A 25,438-nucleotide genomic window follows, 5' to 3' on the forward strand; every position below is an offset into this window, starting at 1 on the left:
CTTTGCCTGTATAATTCCTATGTGGGGAGATGACCAGTGATGCACATAATTACACCCTCATCGATACATGGATCTTTGGGATGGGCTATGAATGGGATGAAAGGACAATACATATTTCCTCCTCGCTCACATACACAACAAAGTAGTTTGACCCAACACGCACTTGCAAGAAAACACATGCCCACACACTATAATTAAGGTAGTGGCATATATTTCTTTTTGGATGCAAAGTCAATGTGAAATGCATGGTGGGTAATAATGATGTGAAGGTTTGACGCTGCGAGCTGGATGGGGGAGCCCCATATGGCTCTCTCCGTCCGTGTCATTATACCTTGTTACGCCTCTGACTTTTATTCCGAGAGAGAGAGGGGAAAAAGAGGGAGAGAGAGAGAGACAAAGGCAGAGCGAGAGCTGGGATCACCCAAGACCACGGCGCAAGTGAAACTGTCTGGGGTCAACAGTGCCATAATTACTTTAAAATGTCAGCCCGCAATAAAATACAACAGTTCATCTGGCAGAAAGCAAATTAGCTTTGACCATGTCGTAATTACCCTTTCCTGCAGAACCATTAGAAGAGATCAAATCTTCACATTCTCTGTTTGAGGAAAGGCCATCAGAGTACACTCCACCTGACAAGGATGCACACTTGCCATTTTGTAGTGGTAATTAATTGTCCTTATAATAGAAATTTTATATTGGACTTTGAAATGGAAGAAAAAGTGTAATAACCTGCCAGTTGTGACTTAACCATTCGTTAACGCCCCGTGCCTCTTGCACGCGACGTTGCGTCTCTTCATCACAGCACAGTCACATTTTAGGAACTACGGAAGTATGTCAAATCTAGTTGGACTTGTGGCCCAAAAGGCAGATGAAAAACCTAACTTTGTAATTCCAGGGTGCACGATTTACAACTTATACCCCAATGCACCCTCACTTCCCCAATGTACTGTATCCACACACAGTGAATCCCTATGTTCACTATTAATGCAAAAGTGTGCTGGAGCCCTTTATGGAGCAAGGGAGCCCATCCATCCATTTTCTATATCGCTTGTCCTCATTAGGTCATTTCCTAAACCAAATAGTCAAAATACTAGGCTAAGGCAGTAAACCCATGTGATTACCTTTCTGTACTGTTTGCCTGCAAGTAATTCAATATAATAAAAAAGCATACAGTCATCCCCCGCAATATCGTGGTTCGATTATCGCTCCCTTGCTATATTGCATTTTTTCAGAAATTAATTAATAAGCAATCACTGTTTGGTGGTAGACTATGGTCTATTATTACTCAAACATATTCAAATGCAAGTGATATGTAGTATTCTTATCACTGGGCGGCAGTAATGACACAAAACATTGAGACATTACCTTACATTACATTACATTACCTTAACATTGCATGAAGTCATAGAGTCAGCGATGGCACGTCCGACATGACAGAATGAAAAAAGTTCTCCTCCCTTTCGTGTGGAAGTGTTAAGTTGTTGGCTTCTTAAGTTTAGAAGAAATTAATTTGAGGCTAACCGGTTAGCTAGCTAGCTTTCTAGGTTGTTAAATTGCTAGCTTGCGAGCTAGCGTCCGTCTCAAGTCCCTGCAGCATAACAGTTGTGCAATGTGTTGTAAACAATGAATCAAAGGAGTGTAAAGGTGACTATAGGTGTGCTATTTCGTGCAAGGGATGAATATATAAGTGATGGATTTCAGTTTAATTTCATTTGAAGAGAGACCGTTCTTTTGCCTGCACAATTAAGAGGTTCCACAACATTGTGCTACTGAGTTTGAGAAGTAATTCCAGCTGTATGTGTGTTCGTAAAGCAGACATTTGGAATAACCCGGAAACAGACCTCCATGTGAGCTTCCAGTGTACAGCAACTGATTACATTTTGGTTTGTCTTTTTAATGAATGAGTGAAACTAATATGCTGCAAACATAATCTCACCTGACCTTATTAAAAAACACAGCCAAATGTAGCTTTTTCAACGCAAATCACGGTGCTGTCATCAGAGAATATCAACCGCATGTCCACCATGTGTGTGGAGTGAGCTGACTTTTACAGTAAAATACAGGATGTGCAAAACTTTTCTATAGAAATGGTCGATATTGTCTTTTTCATCAATATCGGACACTTGATTACCGAGACCGATATAAACTGATCGGCAGCAGCTCTTCCCTCAAACTAATGTGTAATGAACACATTGGGCTTCTTCTACTGGATACATTTCACAAATAAACACTGTTTCTGCTAAATAAAACAAATACTGCAATATGCACTACAAGTTACAGAAAAAGCCAAAACACTCATTAGTTTTTTCATTAGTAGCAGCAAACAGCAAACATGGGAAAAATAGAGCAAAAAGCCACAATTTCAAGAGAAACCACTGAAATGTTGCTTTTAATAACTCAAAATAACATGTAGCTTTGTCCGATTGGCCGATTTCCGTGAAAAAGCATACTATCTACATATGCCAATACTTGCTTGATAATGCCGATCGCATCCGGGGATCAGTCACGCCCCTCATTGCAGCATCCAGCATATCGCGACCGTCTCCCGCCCACTTTCCCTTCAACTTTCCCTTCAGCCAAAACAAGCATGACTGCCGTGTGGTACTTACCTGTCATTGTGAGAGCGATATAAGATTTGCACCCTGCAAAACATGCCACGAAAAATGTCTCGCTGGAGTGACGCGTTAAAAATCTTTAGTTCGTGAGGCATTTGGGGGGCGGACACTTGGCAGGATGTGGTGAGTTATTGAGGCTTGCGATGTGGTCAACGGTTGGGCGGCGACTAATGTAGTTGGAGGCGGATAGCCTGAAAAGTGGTTGGATTCGTTGGACTGCCTGGGAGTCCTGCTGGAGCTCCATCAAGCTGATCTTGCATCGAAACTTTCCTTAAAGGAGGACACCTGATCCTCTAGGTTTCACCAGTGATTTTGAAAAAGTAAGTCAAATATGTTTTTGTCTAAATTTCATGGTTCCCCTTTCATATCATATGGCCCAGGGGTCACCAATGTGATGCTCGTGGGCACCAGGTAAACCCCCACGACCACGAGGCACCCGCAAGCCTGCTTTCGTTCAGGTTTTGAGTTAATAATGTGAGAACACTAGAACGAGATGCATTCTGAAATACAGCATATGAGTTTTGAATACCAGCATTTTGTTAACAAGACCAGTGTTATATAGTTTGTATCTACTGTTGCTGTGAGTTGAGTTGTCACGGAGTACGTCGACTGCCATAGAGAAGTGAGAAGGTACTGGAGCACTGCCGGTATTTTATTTGTTGCCATTTATAAAGTGGTACTTTGGCATACGAGTGTCCCAACTAACAAGTGTTTTTTAGATGCGAGCCGTCGCTCTGCTGATTTTTTGCTTTGAACTGTGAACTAAAATTTGGGTTACGAGCTGCTAGTTAGTGGCAGGCATAGCTGAGGACAGCTATTTGGGGGCTTGTACCAATGTGACCATGACTGAAGACGATAATGGATCTAAATAGCATTAGCAGTGCACTAGGTAGTCACCGGGAAAAGATTTTCAACACATCAGCAAAACATACATACATTATAGCAATTTATTTTATTCATGTATTGTGTAGAACTATGCCAGGAACAACATCAAATCCAAAGCAATAAGTGAGTAAAGACCCACCAGCCAGCAGTAGGAACCTGGAGTTTGTGTTTGAGTGGTGCACCGCACAAATATGCACATTATCACTCAATAAGGTAATCAAATCTTACCTTTATGCATTCCCACAGAGTATCAGCATTTGGGACCAAATATGAGGTGAAAGAAAAATGGCAAAAAAATACAGTCAAGTAGTCTATCTGTGCAGTGTGGAATAAAGTTAGATGGTGCGTTCAAGGACCGTTGAACAAAGTCTGACAGATAACTGCTCACATTAAACATGCAAATTATTATTTTTAATAAAATAATGTCCCATATTTCCAAAATTGATATCCCTTTGCATAAAATTTGATGTAGTCATTTACAAATGAGGTTTTTTTTTTGTTGTTTTTATCATTGTGCCAGAACGTTTGCCGCGGCCCGGTGGTTGGGGACCCTTGCATTACAGCATGCTAGGGGATATAGTGTGCTATTTTACATTTGAAAATACTGTAAGAATGCTACTTTTACAGAATTGGCTCCTTTATTTTATAATGTAAGATTTATGTCTACATCAACAAATGTAACTGTTGAATCGTATTGAATCGAACCCTATCGTGTGTACACTGTATCAAATTGTATCAAATTGTTCCCTTGCTAAAATATATTGGTTAATTATACCTTAACTCGCGTATCTGGATGCGTATCAAATCGTTTACCACAAAGAGATTTACATCCGTATTTATTATTGATAAAAACTTCTTTAAGGAGAGTTTGGATTAAGAGTACATAATTTGATGCCATTCCAGGTACCAAGTGAGAAAGCAGTCATCAAGTCCGATGAATTCAATTATTTATTCTTTTTTTTCAAATTATTTATTCAATTATGATACGGGTGAGTGTTGTCCAACTTTTTGACTGACGATCACATCGTGAGCCTCGAAAACTCACCATACTCTGTCAAGTGTTTGTTTTTCAAATGCAATATTAAATTGAAGCTTTTTAATGCACTACTCCGGAGAGATACGTATTTTTTGTAGCAAAATGGATATCACTCTCACAAACAGAAGGTAAGTTCCACACTGTAAACTGCTGCACAGTGTGAAGAAAAGTGGGCGGGGGATGAGCTCTACAGCCTGCATGCTGCAATAGTACAAGCCAGAGGTGATCGGCGTTGAAAGGCATACGCCAATCACATGCTTTTTTGAGGAAATCATGGTATATTGATTGGTGGCCGATCAATCGGGGCATCCCTATAATAAATACACTAGCGACCCCTCGCATCCTTCTCCTACTCCTACATCCTACTCCAAGTTTAGAGATACTGTGATCGAGGATTTTATTCTCGTAAATGATTATGATGTTGAATTCATTTGTTTTTCGAGCTTCTGTGTATTGAGACTTTAAAGTGATGAGCGATGAAACAAAGGCGGATGTTTCCTTGACTGCCAAGTCAACTGAAAAGAAATTAGGTGTGCATAGATGGCAGCCCATAGTAATCAATTGGCACTGTATCTCAGGTAGCTGCGCGAGAGGGTAAACTAGCGCTGCTGAGCTTCTACGACTGAATGTGAATCTCAGCTCAAGAGTATTGTAACCTTATCAAATTAGCTTTGGGGCCAGTCTGTCAGCCAGTGCTGCTGGGTTGGCAGTCTCCACCATGATTAGTCATATTGAATTATACATTCAGGGCATGTACGCCACCTTCCACATCAACACAACACCATGGGAGGCTCACACACACACACACGCACAGACATATACTGTAGCCATACACACATGCACTCACACCATGATGAAAACAGACACAAATGTATGCATGCACATGCACGCACATGGTGATAATAAATAAATAAAAACACATGTACACACACACAAGTTTCGGTTTTGCAACGGGGTGATGCGGATGTGCGTAAACAGGATTAAGAGAGATGGTTCCACTGTCACACAGACCTCCAGATTGAAATTCTCATGCCTCTCTGACAGTTTGGCACTAAGTCACCTAACGCTTGCCTCGACATGAAATGCAGACCTGGGCACAGATGAGGTTATCAATGGGGGTAGATGAGTGGGAGGACACGCGTCGAGTCTTATTGGGGGACCCGCTTGGCGCTAATGCTCGCTTGACTGAGGGGGCAGCAGGAGAATGGTGCAAGATGAAAAAATATCTGTCATTTACTGCCACTGGAACTGCCACTTCTCCTTGTGCAACCTATCTAAAAGTAGCTGATATGATTAGAATCCTCTTCATTAAATTTATCTCTTATGACATAAACTTTTAATATGCACACCAGCACTGTGTATGGGACTTCCAGGGTACTGGCTGCAACCTGTAATTACTGCGCCCGCACTTGATTAGAATAATCTGATTGCAATTATTCGCTGACTTTAAAATACAAGCCTCGAGCTACAGAACAATAATTCAAGGGCAGCGATTGGGAACGTGTTTCTTTTTTGGCTGTAAAATGACGTTTTAATCGACATCGACTAAAAGAGGTTCCCTGCTAAGGAGCTGGCTCCCTCAATTAAAGCCCATTTATGCAGCGGGGGGAAGAAGTGCTGTGATGTGGAGTTAATCACCAGTCGGACATATAAAGAGTGCCTATGAATCCGGGAAACTAACGCCTCAAATGGGTAAAGAAGGTAGAATCCTGGGAAATGTACATGCATCTATAGCCCTTGATATGTCTATCTTATAACTGAGTGGAATAAATAACTTTGCAATGCAATCAGCATTTGAATCTAAAATGCTTTTGTAGTCATTAACAGCATGAGAGAGGCATGCCAATTATCTCCCAATGCTATAGATAAGTGATTGCCTTTAATAGACAACTCTAATGCATCTCATCACTCTAAAGAGGTTATGGTAAATTAATATTATAGAGATAATACAACACGAGGAATACGTATTACATAGCTGGCACTGTTCCCATGGCCAAGTTGAGGGAAAAACATTGCAATTATAATACAGTATATGAACAGCCAAAAAAAAAGCCTGCATTTATAGTTGGGCATCAAAGGTTGTATAAAATGTGTGCTTTGTGTGTAATCATACATACGTTTAAAGTAATGATTCTGTTTTTTTTTTTGAAAAAGCAGGCAATTGTTGCCTGGGTAAAATATTTACTTTCATAAATTCACTGTACAATATGAGCTACCAAGGTCGCATTAAACAGGATTACTCTGCCTTAACCCCAATACGCAGCACAATAAGAGACATGCCCTTTCTAATCAGCCTCTTTGTGTTCGCACTAACTACATCACAGAGAGTTCAAAGACCACACACTACACGTGATTGCTGAAATCATCTTTAATCAGCACCACTGGTCTTTGTTAGATCGCGGAGGTCTCGGCCGTAATGAAAACGCCAGCCACCTCCGATAGCAGCCTAATTGGGAGATAATGAGCCAATAACATCAATGGCTAATGACACAGAGTCTAAGTCACACCCCCCTCAGGCCACACAGAGACTCATTCGCCACTGATGGAGTACGTAGCTGCGAAGTCTGACAGAGCACGGCCATTCTCTGTACAAACAGGCTGTCATGATGGCTTCATTAAGCTAATGAGACCAGGTGCGTGACGCTTAAGGATGGTTGGGAACACTCTCTGACACATGATCTGTCTTATTGTAACCATCTGATAAAAATGGGAGTCGTGGCCTTTCATCATGATGTCTCCTTGTCCCAACCACACATCTGACAGAAAACATTCTATGGGTAAAACATGTCCCGACTTCCATAGTATAATGTTATTGAATATTATGAGTACTTTGTTTGTGAAAGGATGAGCGAGGAAGTCGACAGCTTAAGCAGAGTATGAGTGTGTGGGCGTAGGCACCAAATGGTAGGTTGAAAGGGGGCTGAACTTTTGTCAGGTCTTCACAATGAGCAACCTCACCGTAAACAAGCTAGATGATGCATAATCACATTAGGAAAAGGCAAGAAGCATGGAAGAGAGACCCTGCTAATCCATGCTGTGCTAGCACTGTAACCTGAACATAATCCTTCGGAAAGAGAGGTTAAGAGACGAAGAGGTGGGAGAAAAAAAATCAAGGAGGAGGACCATTGGCGGCTTTTGAATTGAATTAGTGTACGTGAGAGCTTTAGGCTAATTAGACAGGTGTTGGAAATCTGGAGTAAATATAGTTTATTTTCATTAATGGTCTTTCAGTATACAATGCAATGAATATGACTGCAGTGAACATTATGGGGAGTTTCTGGCACAAAAGGCACACATTCACTGCACAATACCGGCTTAAAAGTACATGACTCTGCTTGCCTCTGAGGCAGTCAATTTTCCACCTTAAAACAGTACTGCCGGTAACTGGATACATCAGTCGGTGCAACAATGATGGAAAAAAATTAGGTTACGTTCACACTGCAGGGTACGATGCCCAAATTTGGATTTTTTATGTGGTCGTTCATATTACCAAAACAATTTGATTTGTCAATGTGAATGCAAAGCTTCCAGGAATTCACGTAGATGCGCAAAAGCACAACGTCGCACGCATTTCCGTGTGTTTATGGAAGCAAAAATTCCGGCAGTGTGTGCACTCAAGTGGCAGTTTCAAGGATTTTGTGCAACGGGAGTCAATATTTTCTTAAGAGGGCACGAATTATGGCTATGGCAGTTTGTAGGGAACTTGCTCTGACGTCTGTTCCAAGGAGCGTGTGGCAGGAACCGTGACCCACTTCACTGACACTTATTTTTATTTTTTCAGATGACAAGAAGAACTTTTGCCTACATCGGTGAGTACCTTTACCAAAGTCTCCATAAGCACGGCACTCCACGTCTTTCGATGACATATAGGTCAGATTTTTGCGACTCGACCGTTCATACTGCATTCACATTGAGTCGCATTTGAAAAAATCTGAATTGTGCTGCTCACACTGACATGGAAAAAATCAGATACAGGTCGCATATGAGCAAAAAAATGACCTGCAGGGTGAACATAGCCTGAGGGTCACCTCTATTTACAGGATTAATTTATCCAAGAGGAGACTGAGGGCAGCAAGAAAATGGAACACTGCAGCAAACTGAACACTGTGGAGCCTCATACCCTCTCTAATTGTTAAGTTCTTTCAGACTTGCCGCCAGTCTGCACTTGAAAAGGCCGAGAAGATCATAGAGGACGCGTTATCAACCAGTAGATTTTCCTGAGTTTTATTTCACACTTATTAACTATTTACAGGAGAACAGGTTAGGTTGATAACCTTCGAATCAAAGAGGAATAGCATGAAATGACTACTTATTACTGCAGTGGGTAACTTAGGAACAATAGCAGTTGTCGTAGTACTTTCTGTTGTCTACTCCCCTTACCGTTTACTTATGTCGCACAACAACTTAGTATCATATAATGCGTGTTATAGTTATGTCACATGGGTATTAAACAAGTCGTCATAATTGCCATCATAATTTATATCAGGGGTTTGAAATGCACACACATTTAGCATCATAATTATCATAACAATCATGGTAACAATTGTCATCCTCTTTGATGAATACACGTACATTCATGTGACGCTTGTTTTTAACAAATAAGTCAAATTCGACCAAACACTAATGTTCGCTTGTGTGTTTATTTTTGTCATTTCTAGTCTCATAAGTAACAATGCAGTGATGATAAATCTGCTTGATCAATGAGGGACCAGTGATGGTTTACATTATCGGCTCACTTCGAACCTTGGCCATCAAACTTGACATCAATATGCATCATGTAGCTCAGTGTCACAAGAGTTGGTGACCGCCGAATTAGATAACAGTAGATAGATCAGTAAGGATTGGAGGATCAAGTGAAGAGACATGAAGAGCATACAAATAATGTGACATCATGTTTTGGACCTTGCAAGTGGTTCTGCAGCAACAAACAGTGCAGATTTGCTGAGTAGGGGTGTAATGATTCGTTTTAATAACGATTCGATTCGTATCACGAGTTGTGGTTGCCAATAGGATTCAAGGATGATATTGGTTCATTTAGAATGATACGATCTGAAACGATTCAGTAACTTTAAATCAATTCAGTAACTTTTTAGCCAAAAATTCAACCAGTGCGACTGTGAAATAAATACCTGGACACTGGACAGGTGAGGTTTCCTACATTCCTGTTGTTTTTTGTAAAGAGATCCGGTATAAATTATTAATAATGCTGACATACTTTTTGGGGGATGATTATACTCCTGATCAGAGCAGCCATTTGAAAGAACGGTGCAGCAACTAGCAAGAATACACTGACAGAAGTTTTGCAGCGCACATATGTTAGGAATGTTACACAATTTTGAAATATGTAAAATCAAGTCTGTGATTAACTCTGTCTGATAAAACAGGACTTGAACTTTAATTTGATGCCGCATTCACTTCTCTACCCTCTCTATTAAAGAAGTTAACGCAAATTTCATACTGGAAAATAGTGCCTTTGGGTCCCATTGCTTTAACACTGTGTCAAGACAAAAGCTGTGATCGACCAACGGACCTTCGTACTACAAAATATATCATAACTTAGGCTGTGACATTTGTTTTAAAGGGGAAGAAAATCAAGTGTTTGTTTTACCTTAAAATAAGATCATCTATTTCCTTGAGATAAATCATATCTTATTACACTGGCTTCAGATCATATAAGCAACAGTGTTATCTTATTGTTAATTAATCCATAACATAACATTCATAACAGATTCATCCAAATTATACAGATTTATACAGATAATGTGGTAAAAAAAAATTATGCACATAGGGCCGAAAGGATTCCAGGAAAATCCCAAATGATCTGCAATTTTACAGTGGTTCTGGCAGCCACTCTTCTGCTGAATTACTGTTTGTAATATTGGTGTTGTATTTATTTTTTTGTCTTAAATGTTGTATTTATTGTTGTTTTGTGTCTGTGTGATACTGCTGGCTGTAGAACAAATTGCCCCTTGGGTCAAGCTTACCTTGACAGTATTCTAACCAGTATGTTTGGCACCAGTAACCTAGTTAAAGTCGCTTGTGTCAACTTCTCTGAAAATTCCTCATGCATGAGTTACTACTTGTAATGTTATAGCGTATTGCCATTTTCTTAAATTAGCAGAAACATAATATTTGTAGGGTATGCTGGCAACAATTTCATTACAATAACTTTTAAAAGTACAAGATGGCATCTTTGAATTAATAAAAACACAAAAACTCCATGCAACATGCAAAATAAATATGGTACTATATTATGGAAAAGTAGCTGTCACATGGAGTACCATGTTCAACTTGTACTAATATTGTAACTATATTCACTTTCAAAACTTGGCTCCTCAAACTTTTTCTGCCAAAACCTAGAAAGTTGAGGAAAAATCATCATTATCAGCGACGAGATCAAAAATGGAAAGAGGGGTAAAAAAATGACAGCAAAAGTTAAGGAGGGAGAGGTGGGTGGAGATGATGTGGGGAATGAGGATACGGAGCGATTGGAGCCAGACAATGAGCGATGGCGGTGTGTGTCTGTGTGCATGTAAAGGGAGAGGCTGGGTGTATAATAAGTGAGTATAGGCATGACATAGAAGCCATTCCTTCACAAAGGTCCTAGGAACGATGGCCCAGCTGGACTTGTCAGGATCCTGTCAGTACTTTACCACCTTTCTGCAAACCCTTCCACACATTGACTCTTTACTATCCATGTCATTGATTCCTGCCTATTCATCTGTTCAGACCAGTGCACTTCTCCACATACAGTACAGTGTGCGTATTGAATAAAAACACCAATTGCTCTCAATTATCTTTAACAACAGCGGCAATGGGAATGCGATCATGTCTGTCTATAATGTCCCTGGCCTATGTCATTTTGTAGGTCATAACCTTAAACTCATTGAGAAAATGCTATTACCTGACTCACATCTTGAAATGATTGCTGATGATTGTAGTATCTTGCAATGGATTCCACATTATAGCACTAATCCACAAATATAATACAAACAATAGCTCTAAATAGCATATTTAAGTCAAAATGTTATTGGGTTTGGTGATAGTATAGCAATCCCATCACCTAGATGTGTACTGAGATGGACCAAACCACAAATAAGCATGGAGAATAGTATAATTTATGACATTGTGTCATATCATTATTGACACAAACATGGAATATGTCCAATGGACTGTGCAGAGACCAAGATGTGAGCCCCAAAAATCACTTGGCTTTGCACCCACTGGAGGTAACAGGGCTTGATGAGGCTGAGACTCAAGGACAGTGCAATCTTCTATATTTGATATGATACTCTACAGATGGATGAAACTGTCTATACATTCTTGTCAAGAACTTTACGGATACAGTATCTGGAAAGCAAATGCAGGATAATTCATTCAGGTGAATGCTTCTGTTTCTACCATTTGGTTTGATAATCACAGCCTGAGTCTTATCCAAACTGTCTTGCTTGACTTTTCCCATTTGTAATGACTGAGAAGGTTCAAAAGTCAAATCAACTGAGTTAAAGTAGCATGCCTCACGTCACAGAGCAAGTAAGAAAATTAACTTGTCATAGATCTTGAAACTATGGAATCCCTGAGCCTGCAGGGCTGCCTGTTGCTTGGATTTCCTTACACACACTTAAAACATCTGGTTTTGCTAATTGGAAAATTGCCCCTAAGTGTGAAATTTAAGTGAAAGCTAGTCTGTCACTCTATATCAATATGAGTGATTGTCTATTTATTCAGGGTATACCACCTTTCTCTTTCACACCAGAAAGGCATTAGAGCTCATGGATGGATGATTGTAGCTTTAAGACAGAAGGGTGAAAACATGGAAAATCAAAAAAACAAGTCGCGGTATCGACAGAGACGGACAGATATCAATCATTCTGAAAAACAATGACTTACACAGAAGTCAAGTTGGAGATCAACATAAACCTAGGGCACATTGTAGTGACATACTGTATTTAAATTGTGGAACCTTGTGGAACCAATTCACTTAGAGATTTTTGACTTGGCACAGGACTTCCACCCATCCATTTTCTATGCCGCTTATCCTCACTAGGTATGCTGGAGCCTATACCAGATCACTTCGGGCGAGAGGCGGGGTACGCCCTGGACTGGTCGCCAGTCAATGGCAGGGCACATATAGACAAACAACCATTCACACTCACATTCATACCTATGGACAATTTAGAATCGGCAATTAACCTACCATGCATGTTTTTGGAATGTGGGAGGAAACTGGAGTTCCTGGAGAAAACCCACGCATGGAGAGAACATGCAAACTCCACATAGAGATGCCCGATGGAGATTCGAACAGGACTTGGTTTTTGAAATTACAAGAACTTTGCCAAGTTTGCTCCAGTCATGCTGAACATCCTTTGTCTTGGCTAGATAGTGACCTCAAACTTCAGCTCAGTTTTAAAGACAGAACGGGAGTAAAATATGAGAAATATCTGTTACCTCTAGGAGGAAAGTTCACTCTGCAAACCTCTCTGAAAAAAATCTATGCTGTTAAAAGTTATGTGATGAGAGTGTGAAATATTGCAATTAACACATGTTAAGGGTGGACAAATGCAGTGAAACCTCTGTGATTAGCCTTTAACACAAACTTGTGCTCTAAGATATGCAAACAATCAACACCCCAGCTAAATAAAACATTTAAAAAATGAAAAAAAAAGACTTTACAATTTTTGATATGTGCACATCCTCTTGATGACCTAAGCATTAATCTTGCATACTTCCCTTTTTGGCTGCGGTGCGTTTCATCATAGACTTCCATTAAATATACAGAAGGACATAGCATAGCATAGTTCAGTTTGAGGTTACAGTACAAAAAAACTCACTATAAACTCTGCAATTAAAATTGATGTTGCATTTAACTAGCACTGTGTCAGCAGTGTTTGCCAGGGATTTATGCTACTGTGGTCCACACACGGGGTGAGAGGACCAGCAATGGCGACACCAGAGAGGGGACACAACTAAGGTTGCCAAACCTTACAGGGAAAGCACTGGACTTACCTCTCCATAAAATAATCATCATCATCATCATCAAAAAATTCAAAATGAGGGGTCAATCAACAGCTACCCTTTGCCCCACTTTGAAAAGTGATGCAGAGAGGGTTATGAAGGGTGGGACATGAGGAGAGTATGAGGAATTAAGTCAGGAATTAGAGAAATGACTATACGTGCAAGGATCAAGTCTTCCAACCACCATTTTGGTAGTGAAAGACGACTGCTTTACCTCAGTCTAGAGGGACCTACCGTTTCCTCTTTCCTGCTATTACACACGTTATACAACTCATATTTTACTTTTGTATCTGTTTATCTGTGGTCAGAAAAAAATGCTTTAATGTCAAATTGTGTAAACGTCCCTATAATTTGAAGCGAGGGCCTTTACTTCCTGTAGTTTTATGGACAATTATGATGATGATGCTCAAAGGGGAATAGTTAATCAAGGTTCCAGAAGATGGAGGTCGCTTCCATCACAAGGACAAAGAAGAAATAATATTTTGGAAACACACAGATCAGCTGTAATCTAAGCCTCGTTCAGTAAACAAGGGAATTTAAATAATCACTATGGCCAATTTCCTGAATATCAATTTCTTTGTCTCAGTCAAAATACAGAAATACGCACACAGTTAAGTCATCCTATCCTTGGCCTTCTATGTGGGGAAAAAAATGGACACGCAAACGGTGTAGATGCATCCAATAAACTGACATACCTCTGGAAAACATTCTTCTTCACGGGCGCAAATGAAAGAAGACATCATTGTTTTCGTGCTACAAAACCTGGTCAGAAATCACTCCAATTACAAAAGTTGATCAGATACACAAAGTAACTGAATAAACCCAATCAGGAAGGAATTTGTGTCCTTCTTCTGCTGAAGGTGAAACTGGAGACTCAAATTGGGTGAATATTGTGAAGTGATAACAGCTGAATATTCATTTTGGTGCAAGCGGAAGACAAACATTCCCGTTCTTAATGACATCTCCAGGGAGGAAGTTCATTACACAAGTTTGTTACACAACAAAAAACCCTGTCACTTGGAGAGGTCAGGGGAGGTTCACATTGTTAACATTAGCGCATACCCGATGGCAAGTGGGTTACTGACACTTGAACAAAAAAAGAGAGACAACTCCAAAGATCTGGGCATCAGATTTTAATAGTTCTACAGACAGACAGCAACAATCCAGAGCACAGTGTATGAGACACCATCAGGAAAACAAATGTGACTGGAACATGGATTGATATGTCTATATGGAAATATTTATCAATGCAATTATGTTTGGTTGGACGTTTAGTGACACTGATTGATGAATGGTTCAGCAGTTTAATTATACTGAGTTTGGCCTAAAATTCCAAAGAAAATATGCCCAAAAGTCCAGACCCCAAACGGAAATAAGGCGAGAAGGGATGAGAGCTGATCTTTCTCCTCACCAGACAGTACATGTTTGTTAAATAGTTTATTCCCACTAAGATAACAGTGAAGATAAGCCAAAAATGAAAAATGTAATTATGACGAGAGAAACTTACTGTAGAAAGACGCATTTATCAAATTAAGCTTTGCATTTAACTATTAACAATATTGACTTCCATTCCGCTAACAAAGGTGGGTTGTCTTAATGTATATTCGGGGTCTTGAGATTTATACATACAAACCAACAGGTGGCGCAAAACTACTTTGAGGTCAGAGATTTTCTTCCTTTCACTCACACACACCAGTGCCTTGGAGAGATGCAGCTATAACACAGAGACCCGTTGGAAAAAAATGCCTCAAAGGTTGAGCAAGTTAGCAATCAACAGAGGAGGAGTTGTGATGTTAATTTTAAAATAATGGTGATCATTGAAGCAGTCATCAAACAATCGTCTAGCAGCTAAGAATTATGATATCCTTTTTTAAGAGTTTTGGATTTTGTTTGTGGGAATTTAGAAATAAAGATTAATACTCACTATTGGGTATTTTTAATTCATGAATTGAACCATTCTAATATTTCAATACTTATACTTATAACCATAAAATTCACCATAACATAAGGAGGCACACAGGAGTTGTAAACACAGGTGTTTGTACTGTATGCCTGTGTTCTTGAGGCAGTGTGTATCTGTAAAAACAGTGCAGCTATGGCGACACATTGTTGTTGTGCACTGACTGACTGTTGGTGCCTGTGCCGGATTACATTTTTCCACTAGATTGGAGTCATGACTGAAGAAGAGATGTGGAACTCTTCACTACAAAGAATAGCATTACTTTTTTGCACCACATACACACCCTAGTGGAGCTAGTCATTCACACACACCCACAGACCCACTTCCCCACAGCCAGCGCTAGAAGATCTACCTGCCAGCTGCTGCCAGTCGCAGAGAAAGATGGGCTTTGTTGGTTTTGTGAAGCCCACCGACAAGACCCCCCTGGAGACTGCAGGTCTCCTGTAGCACAAGCCTCAGTCTTATCCACTCGGCTGCACAGGCAATCTGTTTTCTATATTACCAGCCTGTATCACTGTACTATGCACTATAGAACAGCAATTGAGCAGGAAATTAAGTTAGGGGATCGGTATTTGGTGGAGGAGAACAAGCTGGCTCCCTCTCCACATACAAGGATCATTAAATATCACACCAGTTTCTGGATGAATTCCGCCCCCCGCCCTCGCTGTCTCTGCAGTTGCCATCAACTCGCTCCTTTCTATTATCTTTCTCTTCTTCTGTATCTTTTGCTTTTGTTCCTTGTTTTCTTCTTCACAAGCTGCCTGTTCATGTCTCGTCTTCTTGTATTTGTAGCGTGTGACAAATGAAACATCCTAATGGAAGTTTGAAGAGCCTGGTGTGTTTTAGCTAAGCAGACAGGAGCTCTGGCAAGGGACGGAGACTATCAGAGAAAGGAAAAATGGGGGAAATTGTTCTTTTCCACTTTATTTCCTTTCTTCTCCCCGAGTCGTTCTCTCTTGCCAGCTTTTTATCTCTTGCTCTGTTTTTTATCTTTCATTATTTCTCAGTACACACAAACGCATCGAAGTAATCTTTTGGATCAGCAAATGTGGTGGGTTTAGTTTTTCCACTTCCTCCTTTTCCATCTTCATGTCCTTTTCTGCTGTACTTCTTAAAATAACAGCCGAGTGAGTTGCGGGATTCTTGTGTAACTATCTTCAGTGTTGGGAGTGCAGTCGTCCCTCCTCACATAGTGGTGCAAATTTTGTGGCTCCACTCTATCATGGTTTTTCAAACATATATTAATTAATAAATCATGTTGTCTCATGGTTGAATATGTCCTATTAGTAAAAAAAAATATGCATATCTAAGCAAATTGTACATTTTTTGCTTAAATTAAGCATTGCCAAGCATAAAAATGGCTAAATGAACTAAAATACAAATATATGCCATTAAGAAGATGTATTCTACATTGGTCACTAGGTGTCAGTAACTGTTCGGTGAGACACAGTGGCAGAGCTACGTGGTGACCCCCCCCCAGTCACTCTCTGGCCACCCCACTGGCCAACTAGACATCAACTTAACCCAGGTAACAACTTATTGCCACCCCATGTGAAAAATGGTCTCACCTTGGTCACCCCACTGAAAAAATTCTGGCTCCGCAAATGGTGAGACAAGCACCAGATAGATACTTTATTCATCTCCAAGAGAAATCGCCACAACAACACGATTTAATTGCAGGTTTAAATTATTTCACAATAATAACAACATAATAATAATCATCATCATAATCATAACACGAGCTACTGTTGTGGCCATAACCAACAAGAAGCCAAAACTCAACTGTAAACCCCTACTGTCACTTTCTGTCCGCAACCTAGTCTGTTCCCCTACTAGCATCGGAGAACATTTAGTCCGACACACACAAGGTAATACTAGGGATGCTCCAATCGATCGGTCACCCACCCATATCAGCTGATTTCTTTTAAAAAAATCGCGTGATCAGCTTCTGCCAATAAATGCCGTTCGTAGCTGATCACATTTGGCTAGCATTATTGCACCCTACAGAGACCTTTTCGTCCAGTTTCGTGTCTTGTTGGTTGTCCTCCCACTTTTCCTTTCCTTCGTTTCCATCATGTCTGCCATGTGGAACCTAACTGCTAACACATGGAACAAAAAATTCCTGGCGGGGGTAGCACGTTAAATATTCTAGCTTTAATACTGTTTTGAAGAACAACACTTGACCGAGTATGGTGAGTTTTAGAGGCTCACGGTGTGATCACCAGACAAACGGTAGCTAACGCAGCCATGTGGCTAACACTCACCTGTATGTATGTGACGGTCAGGCGGCTAAGCTAATAACCCAAAAAATAATTGAATTCATCGGACGAGACGAGCGGCCTTTCTCAGCGGGGGGATGACACCGGGTTCGCCAAAGTCTTCTTAAAGACGGCATCTCATCCTCTGGAAGTTTCAGAGTGATATATGTTGTTTTCAAAAAGTAAGTAAAATATCTTTTTGTCTAAATTAAGGTGATTTTATGGTTTTTCACACCATACAGCCAGTAACAGGGTGTAGCTAGGAATTCTGGGTCCCTTGAAAAAAAATCATGTTGCCCCCCACCCCCTTTATTAATTAATTAAAAATTGTATTAGTAAATAAAAGCAGTCAAAGGAACTTGGAATTGTCTTCACCATTCCCCTTTATACGGCACCCCTGGCCAATAGCACTCATAAATCACAAATAAATTGAAAAATGTTTAATTAATCCATGTGATCGGTATCGGACGATTTCAGTCCTGGATGATCGGTATCGGAATTGACAGCATAAACCCTAGGTAATAGAAGCATCCCTAGGTAATATAAATGTAACGTGACTATACGGATGTTATTTCATGTCTAGAAGGCTCTAATAATGTTAATAATCATATTTTGAAGATAGTAAAAGCTTTCTATGTCATAACTACAAAAATATTGCCTACTTTGTAGAAACTAACTTCTCACAGTCGAGTCTGGAACCGATTAACCCCGATAAGGGATTCATGTATTGGCGTGTTCCAGTAATGGGTAATGGGTAATGGTTACAACGCTGTTACCGTCCCCAGCACTGATACGTAACAGCTGTCATCTGACTCGGTTCACTCAGCAAGGTACAGGACCGGAGCTGCAAATTAAATGTTTTTTGGGGGGTTTTCTGATGGTCCTTCGCTGATGATGGGAGAAGGATAACAGGTACGTAAGTGATGATGATTGGCTAAAGGTAGAATACAGTTTCATGGTAAGCAGTGCCAGAGTTCAGGTAGGTGGGTGTTGTTACAGTTACACAAGAGAACTCAATGCAACAATGCTAAGTCCGGAGCAGTCTGTTGGGTTAAAACTGCCCTTTTCAGGATGGATATACAGGCATTACTTCAACGTTGTTGATGTAAGAGGCAGAAACATATACATAAGTATACATTATGTCCTAGGACAAAATGTTTATCTGCGTCCAATGTGAGTAGCTCTAATGCCAGGTCTCATGTCTACCAGTTGTGGTTTGCGGTCCAATAAATCTTAAAAAATATATGAAGCACCCGTCTATGCAGTTCTACTCTACTCACTACAAATTGAAACCCATTAAAAAAATCCCAAATTATTTTACATAATTGAAAGTTTTTCAAAAAAGTAACGCAATAATTACATTTATGTAAGAGTAACTCTGTTACTTTGTAGGGAAAGTAACTAGTAACTATAACTAAGTGTTAAAAAATTATTTTCCCAACAGTTACTGTCTTCCTGTGGAGTACTAATGTACAAACACAATTTTAATACTCACCCTAAAAATGACTGTTTCTTTTATCATCTTCTTAATCATAAACCTCATTATCAACCTAATAATTAATTGGTATTTCAAATTAATTGAGGCTTAATTTGGGATAGTCATTTGCCCTAGATAGTCATCTCACTGTCTTAAATGAATGCATGTTCATAGAAAACACTGATGTATTGTTTCATTTTACGCACAATGTGCACATTTGGCACAATGGCCTTCACAGCGTAACACAAATCCCAAATACAATGCAAATAGTGATGACAGGATGAATGTCACATGATGAATGTCACTTTTTCTGACTTCTTGCCAAAAATATTCCGAAACAGATACAGTTGCACTCAAAATTATTCAACTCAACCCCACATGCAATTGCTATTTATTTGCAAATTTTATACATTTGCAGTAGTCAACTTCAGGTCTTTTTAGTGTGGTCAGGTTAGCGGAAGGCAGTCAGCGAGATAAGACGCCAAAACAAGTGGAAATCCCTCCTGAAGCGGCCATGATGGACAGACAGGCCACCATTAACAATGTGGTGGCTTGTGAGAGCGGCCGACTGATGGAAAGATACCCTGGCATTTGCCGTGTTAAGAAGTGGCCCTTAAAGATTTCACACTTCCAATTTCTTTGAGTTATCGGACATCTCGAACCTGTCGCTCTATCTGACAATCTCTGATTCTTGTTCACTGAAGCGCCAGGCTGGATATTGACAAAGCAATCCACAGTGATACAGCAACAACGCCTGACAAAACATTAGACAAACCCCGCGATAGAACTCCAGACAAACCTTTCACACGGATGGCTGCTAACAACTTATTTCTCTTTTTTAATCCATTGTTGTTGATATGAGAGTTTGTGTGTCATTTCTTCATTTGGAACCGACGACATTTGAGTCACCAACCATGTTTTCAACCACTCAGGCACATAACCATATTACACATGTGGAACATAAAATATTTGTCAATATAGACAAACTTAAAATTGTTAGTTTTCACATGAAGAGATATGGCATTGTAAACTAACACAGTGATGTTTCATAACACAATGTAATGTATTTTTTTCTGTCTACAAGCAGACTATTTAGCTAGGTAGACATTTCTTATAAATAGCAATAATTTATTGTATCCAAAATTCAGAAACATTTCAATCCTTGAAAACATAACCATTAAAAATCTGAAGCACCCGTGGGAAAACTAAACTACACCATCTATTCTATGAAGTGCACATCTCAAATAATTGCAACATAAGTGTGCCACGAAGTGCACGTTTATCTGCGGCTGTTCACACCAATGCATTTTGCTGCAACCTAATAGTCTAATAGTTTGCGACAACAAAGAGGAGGATCTCCCCTGTGGATCACCACTTTGTAGCTGGAACACAAAGTCAGATGCATTTGTCTAGGTCCACCTAAAGCAGTGATGACAGCCAGTGGTGCTGTGACAGCTAAATGACTAAATGATTTTAAAATCGTACTACTTTATTTTGCACAATATATAACTTTATCCTCTGAAAATTAGGATTTTATTGTTGTGATATGTTGATATTATCCTTTAAGTATATATATGTTTTTACACCTTAATTTAAGTCATTAATTGTTTATATGTATTTATACCCGACCAGTCCAGGGTGTACCCCGCCTCTTGCCCCAAGTCAGCTGGGATAGGCACCAGCATACACACGACCACAGTGAGGATAGAAGATGGATGGTTGGATGGATGTATTTATACCAAAGTTAATAAACTAAAAGTGTAGTGTAAATAGTTTTCACACTGGAAACTATAGAAACACATGGTAATAGATGAAGCCTAGATCACAAACGTGCTCTTACGGCAGGTCTACATGCAAAAAAACCCGCAAGAAACGCACGGAGGGTGCGTGTGTGACGTGTTGATTGTCGAGCCATACACTGGCCACAGAGCAGACGCAAAGGTTCTTTGTTATGTCAAACAAACTATATGGGCACTTACGTTTTTTTCAGGTTGCATTCATCATACATCTTGGTGCGTCGTCCGTACGGCCAACGTGTGTCTTTCGGACAATTTGGGGGTCTCAGGTTTGGGCAAAATTACAACTTTTTTCGTACGTCGCACATGTGTATTGTGCGCCACACATGCACCCCACATATGTAATTTGTGTGGCCAATGCATGTTCAGATATTTCATACGTCCTCCATGCGTGTAAAGCTCTTACTCCTTCATGGTCACCAAAACCTTGTCCTTCACAAAAAAAACAAAGCGATGTGGGGAACGCCAAAATTCGCACGGCCAAAAAAATCAAACATCCAGTTGTGACCTAGACTTAACAATGCTGTATTACACTAGGCATGCTGCAGTTGTTTATGGTACTGATGCAGTATGTACCATAACAAATGTAACTTTTGAATAACAATGAATCAATGTAAAAAACTGTCATCAGTTAAACAAAGCAACCAACCAACAAACAACAATTGAATGTGATCTAATGTAAACACGGGCTTCCACCAGTGGGATACAAGTTTATGAGATTAGCATGGCATTGCTAATGGTGGAAAGACTTTTTATTATTTATTAAACTATTTATATATTTGATAAGAGAGGCTGTGTGAATTGCTAAGGAGGCGTGGCGCTAGTGTCTGCATGTGTTGGGGGGAGTGAGGTGAGGGTGAAGGACATAGTGTCAGGGCTTGTCTGACATGTGGCCTAGTGGGCTGGCTGGTTGGCTCTCTCGCTGGTTGGGTGGTTTGCAGTCTAGATGGGTGGTTGGGCACATCCCAGCTCCAGCCTGGCAAGTCTTTCACTCCCTGCCTCCCTGGAGTGACGGGCTGAGACATTAAGACAGGCGTTTTAATTAACTGTGCCACTCTTCCACCTGCTGCCCTCAATATGCTCTGGCCCAGGCAAGCTGTCTCTCATAGCACTGGCGCGCATGTTCTCTTTTTGCTCCGTACCTTATTCATTTCACTTCACTCCCTTTCACTTTTTTTTTTAACCAATTTTCAAATATGCCCCCGTATGACTTTAACTTCAGCTCCCCTTAATCTCTTTTCTTACGTCCTATGTGCATCCGTCACATAGTTTGACCCTAACAAATGAAATTCATACCGGAAAGATAAGAAACACGATACCATGAGGCCCTGTGACAGAATTTAATACTTTTTTTTTTTTTTTTTAACTCTTACAGAGTGAATTCCTACATGTGTTCTAATGACCATCTAACTAACCATCCCACACACGCACACATCCCACCCACACCTTCATGCTCTTCAAATCTAACTGGTAATTCAGTTCTGCCCGACACTCATCAGGCTATTCATTAAGTCCTGATTGGAGATGGATATTTCAGTTCCCTCATGACGGGATCGAGCTGGGGATGTGACAGCATTTGAAGAACAAATGTAATACAGCTGCAGATTTGTTTGAATGTGCTTCTGTACACTTGGACATGTCTGTGCTTATAAATGTTTGTATTAATAGGAGTAAATCTATGCTTGACCATTTGGTAAAAACACTGGCTGCTGTTACTCCAGTAGATTAAACCATTTACATTTACACTCCTCACACACCAGCAACCATTTTTGCTGTAGTATATCTTCTTAATGAACAATACTATAAGAAATGAAACTTAGGTATACTTTAGTATTGCCAGCATACAACTTGTACACTATCCACTGAGCATGACTCAACACACAGCAATCATTGTCAACATAGCTAGCAACACAAGTGCGTACTAAGATCCAGTAACTGCGTCTTGGCTACAGTCAAGCCTGGCGGAGGCAGCGTCATTGACTGGGGCTGCATGAGTGCTGCCGCCACTGGAGAGATGAGATTCACTGAAGGAAACATGAATTACAACATGCACTGTGACATTCTGAAACAAAGCAGGATCCCCTCCCTCCAGAGGACAACGAAAAGAACACAGCAACACATGATCCACTTAAAGCTCTATGCTTAAATTACATTACGCTTTTAGTTGGGTTAATAAAAGGCAATGGCATTAGCAACACTGGAAAAAGATTGTACAAAGTGTTGTATTAAAAAGGATTAATGTCCTACTCCCTTTGAGAAATAAAGTCTAAGAGGTAGAGCTAAAACTGATCTACTGTGATGGGCCCTGAGTTGCATCACCACTATAGTCAGAAGACTGCAACAGGGGTCCATATATCAGCCATGCAGATGGGGAGCATTGGTCTGCTATGTAAAGAGAAGTGACTTTGAATCCTCTGCAGTGAGGTGAAAGAGCCTCTGTGTTTATATAGCCTCGCTCGCCCCTGGGAGAGCTCTTAATGAATGATGTGAATAGATGAATGCTGCAGATAAAAGCGTACATCTTTATGACGGCCAAAGCGTACAGGCAAGGATTAATGCATCCTATATGATGACGTTGTGAGCATGTTGGGGTATACATTCAAAGCATGTGCTATAGAGCGGACAATACAGCTGATTTAAATAGAGGAAGTGTTTGCATGAGACTTTACAAAGATTGGCCATGCACTGACCTGTTAGAAGCAGGCTATGCCAGCATCCAGCAGCTATCTCCTTCACTGGTGAACTCTGTAGCATCACGTGTTGCGGGTAGAGGATGTTTTTTTTTGTGTTTCCGCAAGCCCGTCCACAGCCCCACTGAAACAACCTCCCGTCACCTACATATCACAAATAAGAGAACAAATACATGATTAAAAGGGCACTTTTCAATTTGCGTAGGCTAACCAGTCCCAAACTACCTAGGTGTGGAATGCTCAATCTAATCCAAGACTTGTATTAACAAGTCTGGCTTTGCACAAACAACTAGACATGCATGGCCATCGACAACCACAGCATTGTATATCCCTCTGGGCACCATTCAATTATATATGGACCTGAAAAGTTATTCAGCAAAACCAGTTTTTTTTAACTGTTTTCCCTTGTGTGGTTGGGTAGACAACCACAATGTACCCGATTTGCACCCTCCAGTCATTTATGATATGGTACGTATACAATCAAGCCTCGTTTAACGCAGATAATTGGTTCCTGACCCGGCCGTGATAAGTGAATTTCCGCTGAGTAAAGTTCCTTACTTATAAATGGAATATTTTCAGAGTTGACTAATAATAGGACATAGTCAACTACAAAAGAGCGATGATTTATTAATTAACTCTTCCACTGCCAAAGACTTCTATTGATGTCTTTTCAAAAAGTAACGTTGACTGGCAAAGACGTCTATTGACGTCTTTTGCTTTTTTTCACGGGAGCTACAAAGTCTTACTCATCTTGTGTGTGAATTTCTGACTTGTAGGAAATGTATTTCTGTCCTAGTAGGGGGCCACAGTTCTCTTTTCCTCCAACCGGCAGCGTCAGAGTGTCTATGAAGAAGACGGATTGTGGTTGAGAGAGGAAAATGGCGAAACACATGCAGAAATCGAGCGGAGACAAAACATACAGGCAGCTAACACTGTCACAGAGCTTGTCTGTCGGTGGATCTGCCTTTAGTAGTGACGCTATCGTGAAAGATAGAGGTGACGTGGGTGATGTAGGTGACGTAGACACAAATGCAGTTGACAGTGGCAGCCAAAGCAACAAGCTAGTGGTTAGCTTTGCTGAGCCATGTGGCGCGGCACCGGAAGCAGTTCAGTGTCGGGTGACTCAGAACCCGACTCTTCTGACAAGTGGCTGCCGTCTGGATCGGTCAGCAGAAGGGATTCATCCCCACATCCAGCAGACCCCACCATCACACTCTGCTTGAATTTGCTTCTGTGCAGAGAAAGCTTGTTTTCCCTGATTTTTGGCCAAAATCAGGTGTTTTTGCTGAAAGTACCCTATGTTCTACCGCCAATATCTAAAGACCCAAAAAGGCTAGAAACAAACGTTTTTTTTCTGATGAAAGAAGGGAGTCTAAAGATTAGATAGTTTCAGTGTTTATGTAGTCCCAAAACTCAATATTCTGTGGGTCTTAAAAGTTCAGCAAAAATGCCCCAAAAATGGAGCTCTCTGCTCTGAACATGGCTGGCAGTCAAAGAGTTCATGTATTTTTGAAAAAACACGATAGGGTGAAGTCGCAAAATTCAAACGCGATGTGGCGAGGGACGACTGTACAGTATGTTGCTCAATTAAATATTCAGGTTACATTCCAAATGTCACCTGAAATTATGTTAACTGGCTTTTGAATAATAGCAAAATGATGATTAATAAGAAATTGAATAAATTCATCAAAATTGAAGAAAACCAA

The 25,438-nt window shown here is 40.3% G+C and overlaps 1 protein-coding gene across 2 annotated transcripts in view; it reads right to left on the reverse strand.

Annotated features, from left to right (window-relative positions):
- Nucleotides 1-25,438, reverse strand: part of LOC129179358 (X-linked retinitis pigmentosa GTPase regulator-like) — a 377,871-nt gene that overhangs the window by 212,830 nt on the left and 139,603 nt on the right. For both annotated transcript variants that reach the window (XM_054772506.1, XM_054772505.1), the window contains exon 8: nucleotides 23,733-23,876. In XM_054772506.1, coding sequence (XP_054628481.1) covers nucleotides 23,733-23,876 — 144 coding nt within the window. The remainder of the gene's footprint in view (nucleotides 1-23,732; nucleotides 23,877-25,438) is intronic.

Source organism: Dunckerocampus dactyliophorus, chromosome 4 (assembly GCF_027744805.1).
Source record: "Dunckerocampus dactyliophorus isolate RoL2022-P2 chromosome 4, RoL_Ddac_1.1, whole genome shotgun sequence".
NCBI classification, from domain to species: domain Eukaryota; kingdom Metazoa; phylum Chordata; class Actinopteri; order Syngnathiformes; family Syngnathidae; genus Dunckerocampus; species Dunckerocampus dactyliophorus.